The sequence below is a fragment of the Anas platyrhynchos genome, chromosome 4 (genome assembly GCF_047663525.1).
Source record: "Anas platyrhynchos isolate ZD024472 breed Pekin duck chromosome 4, IASCAAS_PekinDuck_T2T, whole genome shotgun sequence".
Taxonomy (NCBI): Eukaryota; Metazoa; Chordata; class Aves; order Anseriformes; family Anatidae; genus Anas; species Anas platyrhynchos.
The window spans coordinates 37,901,263-37,916,381 of NC_092590.1; the positions used below are offsets into that span (position 1 = coordinate 37,901,263).

The 15,119-nt window shown below is 38.4% G+C and overlaps 1 protein-coding gene across 6 annotated transcripts in view; it reads left to right on the forward strand.

Annotated features, from left to right (window-relative positions):
* Nucleotides 1-15,119, forward strand: part of SLC10A7 (solute carrier family 10 member 7) — a 144,757-nt gene that overhangs the window by 112,241 nt on the left and 17,397 nt on the right. For 5 of the 6 annotated variants that reach the window (XM_072037421.1, XM_038178040.2, XM_027456697.3 and 2 more), the window contains 3 exons: nucleotides 5,265-5,430; nucleotides 8,381-8,432; nucleotides 9,952-10,025. In XM_072037421.1, the coding sequence (XP_071893522.1) occupies nucleotides 5,265-5,430; nucleotides 8,381-8,432; nucleotides 9,952-10,025 (292 nt within the window). Of the gene's footprint in view, nucleotides 1-5,264; nucleotides 5,431-8,380; nucleotides 8,433-9,951; nucleotides 10,026-13,871; nucleotides 14,093-15,119 lie in introns of all 6 variants that reach the window. The other variant, XR_011809082.1, reaches the window with a different exon arrangement.

A 15,119-nucleotide genomic window follows, 5' to 3' on the forward strand; every position in this document is an offset into this window, starting at 1 on the left:
TCTGGCTGCACCGATGTGAGCTCTGCTCTGGAAAAAGGGTCTGTGCATTTGAACTGCAATATGGACCTTGGAGGCATGGAGGGCTATGATAAAACATAAATCTGAGAAGTTGCAACTTACCTATATTGTTTCTTACAACCCATATAATCTCCCTTCTATCCCAGTATCTAATGCTTCCTAGTGGTTTTCACAATCTCTGTCTTCTTGGTTCACTTTCTTTATTAATTTTTCAGGATATTCCCCCCTTTCATGTTTTCCAGCTTCACTTCAGTGAAGGGATGTTGAGAAGTCATAGAACTGTTACAGGTATCCTTTGGGCCTGACTGATAGCTTTTCAAAAGAAAATGTTGCTTTGCAAAGTTCTGTTGCTGTAAGTAATAGTTAGGAGTGAGTTAGTAATCTTACCTCAAAATACAAAGTAAATAAGGCAACTGCAGCATTTAGGGATGGTGATAAATCCAGCATTAGTTCGGCTTGTTTCCTTCTGCATTTCAACACAAGGAAGAAGTGGCTTGCATTTCTTTGTTGAATTGTTAAAGCCCAGGTGTTTTGTCCAGGTATTTTGAAGTCCATACCAGCAGCTAAAAAAGAATAGGAACAAAAGTGCAGTAAAAATGTTGTCAATTCTCTTAAAGGCTAAATCAGTCCCAAAGAACTGATAAATCCAGAAAAAAAAAACCTGCTTTGCATAATGATGCAAATATCAAGAAATACTCTTGTAGGAACAGAAGAAGTGGCTTCATAACCATTTCCCCTAGTTTGTCATTTCAGGGGTTACTAAAAAAAAAAAAAAAAAAGAAAGTTAAAGGCCTAGGTAGGTTTTAAAAGATGTACTTTATTACATCTGTCAGAGATGGCTCCATTGCATATTTGTTGGTGGGGGAAAAAAGCTCCTTGCTCTGTTTAGTTCAATTAATAATGAACATTAATGAATTACATCGCTTATTACATTTTTAAAAAAATCTTGCCTGTCCAGCATGTGAGCAGGCAGGTGGAAACAGTCTAACTGTATTTTACTGATGGATTTATCTAGGTATATAGTGTGGCTTGTGAAGGTATAATAAGATAAGTGAATTGTTTTTCTATAATGTATCTCCTACTATTTTCATGTAAGATTTTTTTAATGAATGAGTCTTATTTACCTGCTTTCCTGGAAGAGCAGATCGTGTTTGTACAGGGCACCTTAAGTGAATTAAGCAGATGAGCAGTTAGCCCATTTGCTTGGGAAGAGTGGTTGAACAAGAAGGTATGGCAGGATACTGAGCAGTCTAGAGGAAAAATACTCTAGATGTAACCAGTCTGGTAGAAGAACTGATTTGAAATGGACATATGACTGTTAATTCATGTATTATTACATTCTGTTGTTGCTGGAAAATAAACTCAGGGCAAGAGGAAATTTTGAGCCTGGAATTGTGCTTCAAAGTGAATTTGAGCCAATGCCTTTTCAAGAACCTTTGGAGGTTACCAGGACCAAGGCAGCAGGAGGTGGTTGCCTGGACACATTTTTGTTTAGTTACTACCTAACTTTCATGGTTGTGTTTTTTTTTCCAGCATCTCTCATAATACAGTTTATTTATAAAATGTCGCCTTATATTAAATTTTATTTCTCTTCCTCTCTTTTCTCTGCTGAGCTGCAGTTTGAGGGAAAGATTCACCACGTCTGTTTTTTCGCATGCAACCTCTGGGTCAGCCATCAGGAATTCCTGCACTTTTGAGGCTGGCATGTGAATCTGCATGAAAATCCATGCAATTCTTTGTGCTTAAATGGATCACTACCACAGGCCCAGAGGCCACAAGCTCTCCTTGTAGAAGTAATTCTGCAGGAGTCTCAGCAGGGACAGGGGTTGCCAGGCCTTTTGTACCTTATGAGTTGTACCTTAAAAATTGTGCATGCTTTCTCTGATGTGGTAACATCCTGCAGAATTTCCCAGTCTAAAGTATCTTTTTTAAGTGCTCTTACATTTCACAGTGATTATTTTTCCAACATCTCTGCCCTTTCTTCCGTCCCTTAACAATGCATTTTTTTAATTTCATTTCTTATGTGAGGAATTCCCTTTCACTAGGATCTATCGATTTATTGCACCTAAAGAGTACTGTCCTTTTTGCTCTTTTTCATCAGTGTGCCAGTCTGATGCATCTGTTTTGGATGTCAGTCCTTCACATTTCTGCTCCAGGCTGTGAGTTCATCTGTTCACGGGAATATCACTTCAGACATTTTCTCAAGTGCTTGTCCCTCTCTTGTCCCCCCTTGTAGTGGTGTGTAATTCAAAATTGTGGGATCTATCATTTCAGCTAAGAAGCAGCACCCCAGCATAGTGCTCGAGTCTGGCGTATTTAGTACAGCTCATAACATGCAAAAGTCATTGTCGTAGCTCTCTCTGCAGACAAATGGAGCTTAACATTTCTGTCCAGGCTCCAACTTTACCTAGCAGGTTCTTTATTTAATCATTTCAACCTGTGTTGTTTGTGGCTTTTCAACCTCTATTAGACTTGTTGTCAGTGTGTGCTGTCGCCACAGAGCTGCCAGGTTCCCTGGCTGACTCTGTACTAGTGTGTGTTGTCTGTGTTGTATTGGTGGGATTTGCCAAGATGTGTAGTGAAATAATAAACTTTTTTTTTGTTTAAGCTCCTATATATTAACACTGGAAAGTTATAGGGTTAAGAATTAAAAGGCTTTCAAAGTATCCTTGTCCTCAAATAACTCTGCAGGGCATGAATAAGTAACAAATAGATTGTTTTTCAGTCAAAATGAATCAGCTGACATGAGCTTCCCTGATAAAAAATCTAGTTGAGCTCTTACAAATACCTGTAGGGTTATTTTTTCTCCTCTTAAATTGTATAAGAATTTGGGTTACGTGGAATCAATGATCTTAGGCTGAATCCACCTCAGAAATTCTAGATTTTTTTGAACCTGTATGAGAATCAAAAGGTATTGGATACAGTGTTAGAGAGGATGGACTTAACGGTGTTGTTACAATCTATGTGTAGCATGATGCTGGGTTGATCTGATGATTTTCTAAAGCCACAGTTTAATTCTTCAGAATCTGATTACATCTTTGTTGTTGTTGTAGTAGTTTTATATAAAGTGCAATAAAAACCCATAGTGGTAGTTATGCTCGCTCATTCACAGTAGTTGCAGACTCAGTGAAGGTGGATATCTAAAGAAGGTGTCAGCTGATTGAAGATTTTGAGGAAGTACAACTTGCAGCTTTAAAATGTTTTTCCTTTCTTTTATACATCTATGTGCATTAAATACGTGTATGAAGTTCATATTGTCATGTACATTGTATTTATACCTTGTACAGACACAAGGTTATAGGTCTCATAATAAATACCTCCAGTTAATTATACCTGAGGCATAATCAACCATAAGTTTTCTTTTTTCAGCACCTCATTAATGAGCATGGTGGAAGGACCATGAGTATGTTGTCTCAACTAGCTTGTCTTTTTCCCCAAAGTGACCTTAATTTAAGTTATAATAGGAATTATTTTTAACTTCCTTAGAAAAAACTCACTTTAGAGGTGAAAATCTGTGCTTATTGCTTGCAAAGTCCCGAATAGGCTCATCTGGTCTTCCCAGTTGATCTCTGTCACGCTGCACACTGAATTGCTGCACGCAGCTGTCCTGGCTCCCCTCCATCAGCGTGGCGGTGTGTTCCTACCTGCTGGCCTGTAGGGAGCTGCCTGCTGGACTCCTCTCAGTGCTCTTTCAGAAGTTTGGCTGCATCCCTGAGTTGTGTTCTCTCTTTAACATCTGGCAAGTGTGAAATTTTAAAGTTGTGTTTTCACTGAGGTGCTGAGCTTCTTGTGTGTTTTCCTGTAAATCTCTTATTCTTCATCAGCAGGAAGCTTACAAGTACTGTGAGGTGAGCACTGGGCTTCAGCCTGCTTAGCTTTTTGTGAACCTCATGGACAAAGTTTTTCGTGGGTGCCCTGCCATGTGGCTTACCAAGCCTATTTTCCGTGGTTACCGGGATAGCTGCTTACAGGACTTCTCTGCTGAGAAATTTGCAAACAAGCTGGGAAGGCAGTGAGGAAAGCTGACAGCTCTGAGGTCAATCCTGTGGCATTGGCGGTTAGTGTGTGAAAAGGTCCTGTGGTAGCTTTGGTGACGATGTTTTGATATTAATCTTGAATACCTCTAAAATGCTCTGTATTATTAAACTGATAGGGGTGTTGCTTATTAATGGTACTGCTATGGGAAGGTAATGAGACACCTTTAGAGCCTTCTTGGTAGAGTTGTTTCAGGATCTTGTGCTATTATTTCTGAAAGAGTATGGTAACAGAGAGTATCGGGAAGTCTCAGGAGAAATTAGGCAAGATAATGGGATCACTGAAAAATTAACAGAAGTCACAGCTATATGAGAAAAGCTTTAAAAAGTTTTTTCAAACCATATAAAGTAAAGAGAAAAAATGAAAGCGACTCCCCAGGCAGGGCTGAAATAGATGTATTGTATCTGCTGATGCGTAGTCCTGTAGTGTTTGGCATAATTTGAAAGTTGAATTTCCTTTAAAATTTATAGTTGTTTCTAAAAAAAAAAAAAAATCTTGAAAAACAACTTCAGATTCAATTTCCTGAAATTGCGAAAGTTAGGCTAAGTAGAGTAGTTTTGCTTGTTTTCATGTGTTAATTCTCGTATTCTGAAAGCGTGCAAATGGCATTTGTCTTTGGATTTACAAAAACTCTAGATATTCAGAGTTTGAATTATTTAAACTCCCACAACACATGCACTTTTGCTTTTCAAGCTTGAGTTATAATTTAATTAAAAACTTCTGGTGCATCGCTAGCTATTTAAATATTAAAATGTTCCATGGATCACTTTCGATTATCTACCGTCATGAAATTCCTGAAGATGTCAGATTTTTAAGATTCCCAAAGTTGCACTTGGAATTGTCTGTTGATGCAAAGGGGACTGTGATAATTACATACATCCATTAGTATCAGCAGAGGAGATAAACTTTGGGGAGGCTTAATGGGCATGTCTCGGTGACAGCTAGCAAAGAACATTTGGCATGATTAAGGATGGATTTGAATGTACTTGAAAATATACTCTCATTATGGACACCCAGTGGAAGTTGCACTACAAATGTTAAATTCCCCAGAAGAAGAGTTGTGTGGCAGGGAAGCTTTGAAATCCACTGTGGCCGTCATCCAAATTACTCTCTTCTCTTTGTGTCTTTCCGCTGTCAGATTCACTTTGTGATGCCCAACTTGGCTCCCTGCATCTTTGAAAAGAGGCAACCTGTTGATTTCTGTGTTTCAGATTGTCCGAAGATACATCAGGGACTGGCTTGAAAGGAAGAAGCCTCCATTTGGCGCTATCAGCAGCTGTGTGCTCCTGATGATCATCTACACCACATTCTGTGATACTTTTGCCAATCCAAATATCGACCTTGACAAATTTAGCTTGATCGTCATAGTGTTCATAAGTAAGTTCAGTTGTAAAACTTCTCATTTATCAGTGATTCATGGGTGCAATGAGCTATAGGTATTGCAAAGGATGGGGCTGGGGTAATGCTGAAATGGGGCTAGAGCTTGTACTTTTAATGTGTGTAGCAAAATAGATTACCAGGCTTCTTAGGGGCTGGATGCTTTTAGGAGATTGAGTAAGCATTTTGATAAGGGTGAACCCTGCTACTTAGGTGTTCCTGAGACTACTCAGTGGACCTTCCCTTGTAAAGGGGCATGGCATTACTTTCCAAGTGTTTCTGACTGTTCTGATTCGTCTTCTTGTTTTTTAAACAGCCATGTTTGCACAAATGATGCATTCCAAGCAGAAAGGAAATATCTGGGTTTAAGCTGTTATCCAAAAGCATTGTCAAAACTTTTAAATAGTTCCTGACCATGTTACAAACCTAGAAACTAGTTGGGAGTTCGAAGGTGTTGATACATTTCTGTGGATGAACACATTTGGTGCAGAGTTTGTTTTAGAAGCACTCTATTCATTCAGCCTTAAATAATGCACACATGAGAATAGACTGCTGGTATCTTTGCCATCAGTTAAAAATACACTTGCAGATCACTACCTCCCAGGGAAGGGCAGTGGTATACAGGCACTGTCTTCTCTCCCTGTAGGTATTTCCTGTCTTGCTTCAGACTGTGCAGAGACAGGAGTTTGTTTGCTTGAAGCAGAGGTAACTGTAGTATAAATCGTATCTTATGTTTTCTAAAATCAGTGCATCACTTTCCTGAATTATGTGTACGTGCACATGTTTCTACCTAATAAGAATCATTTATATTATATAAATCCAGCCTTCACTGAAGTCAGTGGGAAATTTGCCCCTGCACTTCGTGGGTCACTTTTTATTCGTATTACATGATCTAGTTGTGGCTTTTTTTTATTGTGAAACACTATGTGTGTGTAAAATATTACATGGAATTATAACTGGTACTGCGTAACTGCTTTATTCTGAAAGCAAAGAAAGAAGCCATTCTAACAAGCTTTTGCAAAACGGAAGAAATACTTGTTTGCACAGGCACCTGAGAAGGACCACATGTGCTTAAATCAGTGTAGGGTTGTCAAAGAAAAAGAGGAGCATGGAAATCTCCAACTCTGACATAAAATGCAGAGAAACAGAATAAAGTAATTTTGTTGCTGTGATGACCACTACATTGAAAAAAAGTTGCCTTTGATAAAAAAAAAGGCATGTTTTTCTTTGAACAGCTGTAGAGTGGTTGCTTTCGTTGCCTTTCTTTTACTTTCTTTTTGCAGAGATAGCTCTGCATTTGTGCTATGTGTAATTAGGTACACCACTTGCAGTGCAGTACATTAAAATAATTATATATACGTTTTTATTTCCAGTGTGCGTAATTGGAGTTTCTTAGTACAAATATTAATGTAAGCCTTGAAACTGCTAGGAGCATATTAGGCATTTGTTTTTGCTAAAACATTTATAAAACTGAACGATAAGGAAGTTGTGGAGGTATGTCTGCTATATTCTAGAAAAAAGTTTTTGAACCTACATTGGATGTGTTGGCTGGATACGTGTGTTATGTTATTACCAGGATGTGAAATTAGCACAAAGATTTTGAGATGAAACTGCATTTATTATTCTGCTGATGAATGTTGTCATGGAATTTTTATGTTAATATGCTAGCCACAGCAAAATATGCACGAGGGATAATCGGTAGTAACACATGCATATTGCTTTACAGAGGTATACGTATTAAGGGATTTTTTTTTTCTGTGCATATTAAATTAATGGACTTGGCTGCAGAAATATTGTAATTTGGGAACAATGGATTGCTTCCGTAGTTCACGAAGGAAGTATTAAGTGCATGCTGAGGTGACATTTATACATCCTAGGAAACGTTATGTAAGAGAATGGAAAATGTCACTGGTAATAGCTAATATCCCTGCCATGTTGCCCAGTTATAAACTGGGGTCAAAATCAAATGCATTGTCTTGGCTTGCACTACCCTCAGGGACACATTAGCCTTATTGCATTCACAAGTTTTGCAAGGAGAAGGGAGAGGACTCATCCCCAGATTCTGCTGAAAGTAAAAAGCCTTCCCCCCAGCACGCTCCCCCTGAAAAGGGCTGTACAGGTCATAGGGCTTCTCCTCCAGCTCTGCGGGGAGTTCCTGCCCTCCAGCGCGGAGCTGGTCTCTGCAGCCCCAGCAGCTACTTGCAGCACAGCTGGGAAGCCGCCTCTGCTCCCTGAGCTCATTCCCTGCATCTCTGCAGATCGAGTGAGGGCTCTGCGTGTCCCAGAACCCCTGCGGGCATCACGTGAGCTGGCAGAGAGGAGACCTCCCCTCAGGATGCACAAAACCCATCCACACTTACAAAGTTGACTGAGCTTGAACGAACAGCTGCTTTGTCTGATGTATGCTGCCCAGTTCAGGAATTAGCCTTTGTCTCCGAGGGAATTAAATGTGTATGATTATCTCCTGTTAATAGTGATCATTCATCAGGAGAGTAATATACCCACTGCGTGAGAATATTTATTGCAATCATGCTTACACGTTGTACTTTCTTCTGTTAAATAGAAAGGGGCTGCATTTAAACACTTGGCAACCAGAGCACATCCAAGAGGTTTTATGTTGTTGATCCCATAAGCAAAACTAGTGAAAACAGATGTGCAGCATGCAACAGTGAATTCTCTGTAATTCGTTGTGTAGCCAAGAACTTGTGTAGCCAGAATACCAGCTCTGTCTTGGATGTGATGATACATACTGTTCTTGCAGACATGATTGTCCTAATCACCAGCCTTTAAAGGCTGTCTGTCTGTCACTGGATTTCTCTCAATTGACTCAGTCCAGCCTACCTTCTGATCTGTTGTGTGAGTGCAAGAGGCGCATACACTGCACTCGCAGAGATTTAAATGACCTTCACTTCTGTGATGTAAGTCCAATTTTACCTTGTTTCTCTTCCAGTATTTTCTGTTCAGATGAGCTTCATGTTTTTGACCTTCCTCTTCTCTACAAGGTAAATGAGTGTCCTACAACAGAATGCTTTAATATTTTTGTGTGATATTTTGGTTTTGTGTGATACAAAAATGTGCAAGCACAGGTTTCTGAATAGGGGTGACCTCATTTTGATATTTCATATTGTCCTTACTGCATTTTCTGTTAGCATTTCATAGACTAAGAGAGCAGGACCTGAATTCTGTCCTTTCTTGTGTGTTAATTACAGAGTTGTTAAATCTCAATCAATCACTGCTATACCTCATCCACTGAAAAAAAATGGATTTGCACAGATGTCACTGAAGGTATAATTTGCCCTGCAGACATGCTGATGACATATGAGAGAGAGAACTCAGTTTGACTTTTTACATCTCAAGATACATTTGCTGGGCTGGCAATCCACTCCTCTCTGTATATGTCAAATCTGTTACATTTATATGGTGACTCTTAAAAGACAGTTGACCCAAACTAACATTGGTATAGGTATTCTTTTTCTTTTTAAATATCAACTAAGAAGAACAGTTGTATGCTCACTTCTCAAAAAATAGTACTATGAGACTGGTGATAGCTGAAGGCTTAGTGCATCACTTGAGCTAGTTAGAATATCCAGCACTGTCCTCTGATTTGTGCTTCCTGGAGTATTTTCCTCAGCAGCACTGCTGAACGTGAAGTGTCACAATACAGCAGGCTCCAGACATATGCTTTATATAAATTATACAGTATCTGTAAGGGGGAATCATAAAGAAAGGTGCCATGTCTTACAGCTACTTACGCTTTTTTTAGTGCCACAAGGAAATTTCTCTGTGACAAGGTCATACTGTGACCTTGGAAGGCAATTTTATATAACTTTTGAATGGCTATACTTGATCTGGAGGAAAGATCTGCCCCAACTGTAAAATCTAAAGTGCTGTAAGTAGTAACCAGTTCAGACAGTATGATAAATATTTAGGATCTCAGAAAATCATTCCAAATTTGGACCAAAGAGTGATCCATTAACCAGTCATAGACCTCTGCATGTCATTTTCCACCTTTTCTGGCATTGCTTCCAATGTGTAAACCTTTAGATGAAGTTTTTCTCTGAAGTGGAAGATAATGACATGTTCTAAGCAATGTTTATAGTGTAGACTCAGTTTGCTGTCTAAATTGAGCATCTTGTAACCGTTACATACCAGGAAAGAAAATCATAGGGTTTTTTTTGTTTTGTTTTGTTTTGTTTCTTCACAGAGGCAAGCCAGCCACTGCTGTGATATAGCATGTTTGCAAAAATAGCCTGGCTGGAGTAAAATTTGTCCTACATACTGTATTCCTCTCTTTCACGCAGGAGCATATTCAGTACATAGTTTGCAACAACTGAGAAACAATTCTGCGTAAAAAAAATAAATCAAACACTACTGTTCATTTGTGGGTAGAATTATTTCTGTCACTAGAACTGATCAAAGTGATGTGAACTTGCATATGGATCCTCAAAGTAATATATTTGATTGATGATGTTTTAAGAAGGTTTTTGCTATTAGAGGTTATTAAAACTCTTTCTTTTCTAGGAATGACTCTGGTTTCACACCAGCAGACACAGTGGCTATAATTTTCTGTTCCACACACAAATCCCTCACCCTTGGTAAGTCAGAAGATAAGCTTTTGAGCAAAATAACAGTAACACTCATAGCCTGTTTTGTTGAAGAGGAAATAAAAGTAGTTGTTTGCTGGCTTTTCTGCTTAAATGTTTTTCATTTCAGTGTGGCAAGTAATGCTACCAGTATGATATTAATCGTAGGATAATATTTTTTCATACATAAAATAAATGGTTATTACAGGACACGCAACGTAATCTTCTCAGCTCAGATTTCAGGTATATCATTAAGACCTTATGGAAACCTGGATTTTTCTTTCTGTTCTTATATTGTTGTTCTGTTGCCTATTCCGATATTGATAAAATTTCAGCTTTGTTACTAAAAATATTCTAAGGTATATCTTCCCAGTCTCACAATAAATTCCTTAAACCTCAAAACTACGATGCAGAAGTGAAAACAAAGCATGTAGTGTATTCAGTAATCACAAACAGATAATACAGTCTTTTACTTAACATGAGCGAAATGTCTGTGTTTAAGTCTGCACATTTTGGGGGGCAGTGTTTTAATTATTAGAATTAATTTATCAAAATATTATTGAGATATTTGTCATTTAAAATCTCTTAGTGATAAGATGTTCTAAAGTCACAAAATACTGTCTCAGAGTCCTGCTTAGCCTCACTTGATACTGCTTCATTCATTATGTTCAGTCAGTGAAATGACTTGAATATTTTTGTGCTGTTTTTCAAAATATGAAAACGTTTGATAGAGAATATGCAACTAGATGTATGCCTTTTCAAGACCTAAACACAGCTAGTGTCAATAAGGGAGTTAAAAGCTCAGCCTGAAGTAGGGGAAGAATGAATTCAAATATAGAGAGGTGAGATGTTTTCAAGTCAGTTTGATAAGGTAAAATTCATCCCAGGGTTCTTTGCTTCAACCAGGCCTGTGCTGCAGAATGGTTGGAAGCACCCTTGGCAGGCTGTGGGAGGTGAAAGAGTTCCAGGAATACAAGGGAAAGGCAAACATAATGCCTCTTTTCCATTGAGGAGGGGCCAAGGAATTATAGACAGTGAGTTTAACTTAATTTCTTAGGAAACTACTGAAACAAGTAAATAATTTTAACAGTGTAGGAGGAAATGAGGAAATGAGATTTGTCAAATGTGTATCAAATCAAACCAAATTAATTTCCTTTCACACAAGGTCCTGTGGTTTGTGGAAAGGTAGCAAAAGTTGCATGGGTTAAGAGCATCCTGACTTTTGACACTATTGTATGGCATTCTGGGTTCCGCAATTCAAAAATCATGTGGACCAATTGGAAGGAGAGCAGAGGAGAGTGCCATAAATGATCCTAAGTCTCATAAATATGGCCTATGAGAAAGGTTCAAACAACTGGGTTGAGACAACAGCTGAAATACAGTAGTGATCTTCAAATGCATAAAATGTTGATGCAAAGTAGGAGAAGTGACTTTTTTACAGTGGACTTTGAAAAGGGAAGAGCTTTGTTACAATGAATAAGATTCAAGCAGTCAGGGAAGCCTCACTGTAAAAAAACACTTCAGCCGTGGAATATGTTGCCTATCAGTGTCGTGAAATATCTTATCATTGTAGACAAGCTTCAGTCAGGAATTAGATAAACTGGAGTTGACCCTGCCTTGGAGCAGTAGATAGATTAAATGACATTTGAGGTTCTTTCCAGCCGATTGTTCAGTGAAACTGAAGCTTCAACTAGTAAATGTGCTTGCATTCAGGAGGACAGTTATGTTTGTATTTATAGAAAGCAACTCCACACCTCAATCATAACACACTACTGTACTTGCTGCTATATGGAGATGTATAGGAACTTAGGACACAACCATGATATTACAGAAGAGAAGTTGGTTGTATCTGACAGCACAAATGTGTAATTTGCTTCTTTCCTCCCCAGTGAAAATAGTTCTATATACACTCCGTGAATACTTCTGCAGCATGTGATGGCACTGAGAAAATAACCACAAAGCCTTTTTAAAAATATTTAAGTCCTGAAGGGCCTTGCTTATCTTCACCCAGAAAAACCATTAGGGACTCTTCATCTCTTTGACTTGCTCTGCCAAGCATCCTCATGTAGACCATCTTGACCCGCACCCTGTGGGAACAGCTGAGTCAGTGCACATTTCATCTGCTAATATGCTCTCCTTTTGATATTTTATTTTCTTATCTAAAAGAGATTATTTCCAGGTTTGTAGTTTGCTTGTCTTTTTGACTTGCATTTTCCCAATTCCAGGTTACTGCTCTGATTAGCACAGCCTGAGGAGTCAGATATATTTTATATTTTGCTGCTGTATTTGCCTAATCATAGCAGCAACAACAAAAAATATTTCAACCATCTTGACTTCAAGGTCTCCCACAACTTCTCCTTAGCCATATATACTTTTATCTCATACAGATGTCTCACATGAATAAGTGTGCAAATTGAAATGAAACAGACTCATGGTGGAACACAGTATTACAGGACTGTTTCTTGGCTACAGATAGTTTCATTTGTGAGCTTCGGGACAGATTGTTTTACCTTCATCTTTGAAGAGCCTGTGTCTCATTAAAGGCATATTCTGCTCAGTTTGGTATTAGTACCAGGTCTAGATAAGACAGCTGTGTAAGTACACATTTCTATGTAAATAAAGAGGATTGGGTTTTGTAAAGCCATAGTGAGATGAGATATGCCCCTGTAGCTAATGACGTAAACAGGAATTGTTAACCAGAGCAACTAGCATTTATTTCTTCACTGAAGTTGAAAGCAGAGTAGATACAATTAGTTCTTAAGGATCAGCCATTTCTGAATGACAGTTAAATCTATTTCTAGTAGTCTTGTCCACCCTGATCTTAGCAGAAACAAGAGCAGACACATGTATTTTACCTCCTATTCTTTTGTTGTTCTGTCACATTTCTCCATGTCCAGAGGTGTTTACTATAAACCACTCAACAAGAAACCTTCTGTTCTCTTGTAGCAGAGAGAGTTTTTATTTCTCGCAGTCGTTTCAGTGCCTGAAAGCACAAACACAGCTCAGGGTCTGGTTTCATATCCATTGTGGAGCTGTGCTTTGTTTGTCTCCAAGATTCCAGTGGTAGTATATAAATGACCCCCCAACACTTGTTCTTTCACTTTGAAATTGATTTCTCTCAGCTTGGCAGGTAAAGCTCCAGATAGGTACGTCTGGTCCCTTCCCTGGGGAATTTACGATGGCACCAACAAAAGTGGGAGAAGAGCTGACAGCTTTAAAGCTTTAGAAGTGGTAATAGGAGAGGCATGAGAAGACTTTTATAAGTCACTTTCTCCCACACCATATTATGAAACCAACTAATTCCCATGCAGTGCATGCTCATGAGGCCAACTGCCACTTCCAGTGTTGAATCCATGAATAAGTGCTTGCTTTGCACGGAGATGAGTGCTGTTCCCATATGCTGGGTTTTATTTTGTAGACAGAACAGTTGACACACTTTTTGTCTCACAGATCAGAGTGCAGGGCATGTTTGTGTAAGGACAAATTACACAGGGTAGGTGCCTTTGTGTTTCTTAGTTAGGAGCACAAGCCAGTATTTCTGAATAGAGGTGGATGCTTTGGCAGTTTTTGAATACAGTACATCACACATGCAGAAAAAATAATGTTATTTGGATTTCACGTAATGAGTGAAACGGGATATAAACTTACAAGTAGTGAAGATAAATATAGCATTCACAATGCCCTCTGGCATATTCACCCACACTTTGTTCTCTTTCTCTCTTTCCGCCTACTCACATATATGCATAGTGCATGTGAGCACACACATATGCGGACATTTGATGCATGGCTTTTATTAGTGCATTTGCCATTGATTGATTAGTACTTAGTATTAGTACTTCTTCTATTGATTGATTGCAGATGAAGTGACTATTTGACCTTTAATTATGAGCCTTGCTATTGAAAATGACATTGAGCTATGGCTTCACATAATCCATCTGGAAAGCCCGACATGATGCCATTCCCTGGAGTTCATTCAGTAAGAAGAGAAGAGGCCTCAAGGAAGTGCAAAGCTATCAGTGTGGCTCATCTAAACAATACTGCAGAGTTGTTGCTTGGACTTACACGAAAGTTGCAGCCAAGTACGGAATATTATTTTATCTTTGGCAGAGTTGCAGAGTGAATTACTAGCCAGAAGTTACAACTCCAAAATGAAAATTTAGGATAGTCAACAATTTTTTTTTATTTTACTTTGTGATATTTTTAATTTACTCAGTAAATTTATTTTATGAATAGAAAATGGAGTAGCGATACTTATTTGGGTCTCACAAGTGCAAATGTCTGTAATGCAGGTATGATGAACGGCAGATTAGGTTAAAAAAAAAAAAAAAGCAAACACCTATAATGAAATCAGGGTATTTTGTGATGCATAGTACATTTTTCCTCATTTGTATTTAACAATGTTGCTGTTCTTTCATTATGGAATTCTTAAGGTAATATAATCAAAGTTTCTAGGGTACAAAGTACTTCCAAGAAAGAATAATTTTCAAAATAAAATACACAGCCCTTTGTATTGTTTTAATTTCATTCAAATTTTTTTTTTAAATACTCAGCTGCTTACTCTGTGAGTGCAGAATTGATAGTCTGTCCTTGAACAATTTTTAAAAGCACTGTGTAATGCACAAGTGGATTCACAGACAGCTCAATTGTGTGTGAGCAGATCATCTAGGCTATGGATTAATCAGCCCATGCCTTCCCTCAAGTTCCCCAGCTGCACAATGTGACAGAGTGCATCGTGCTCACATATAGCTCCAATCTGCTCACAGCTATCTAGAGTTTGCTCATGTTTTCTACAGATCTCTTGCACGTTTTTCAGAGGTAAGTAATTATATTTGCACAACCGAAGCCACTGCTGTTTAATATTAGCTTCATCTGGTTGTTCCTGTACCCAAAGTCTGCAAAATGCTGCACTAATCAAAAGCAGGGTCTTATTTTGTGGTGATAATCACCTTTTCCTTTAGACAGAAAAATGCCAAAGTGTCCTAACTTGTGTTAAGATGAAAGGTAGGTCATTTTGATTTTAAAAAGGAGGCCTCACTTAATAATTCTATGATAGAAAGTAAGGTTGCAAAATCAGATGCATTGCCCTAAGCGAATATTCAAGCCAAA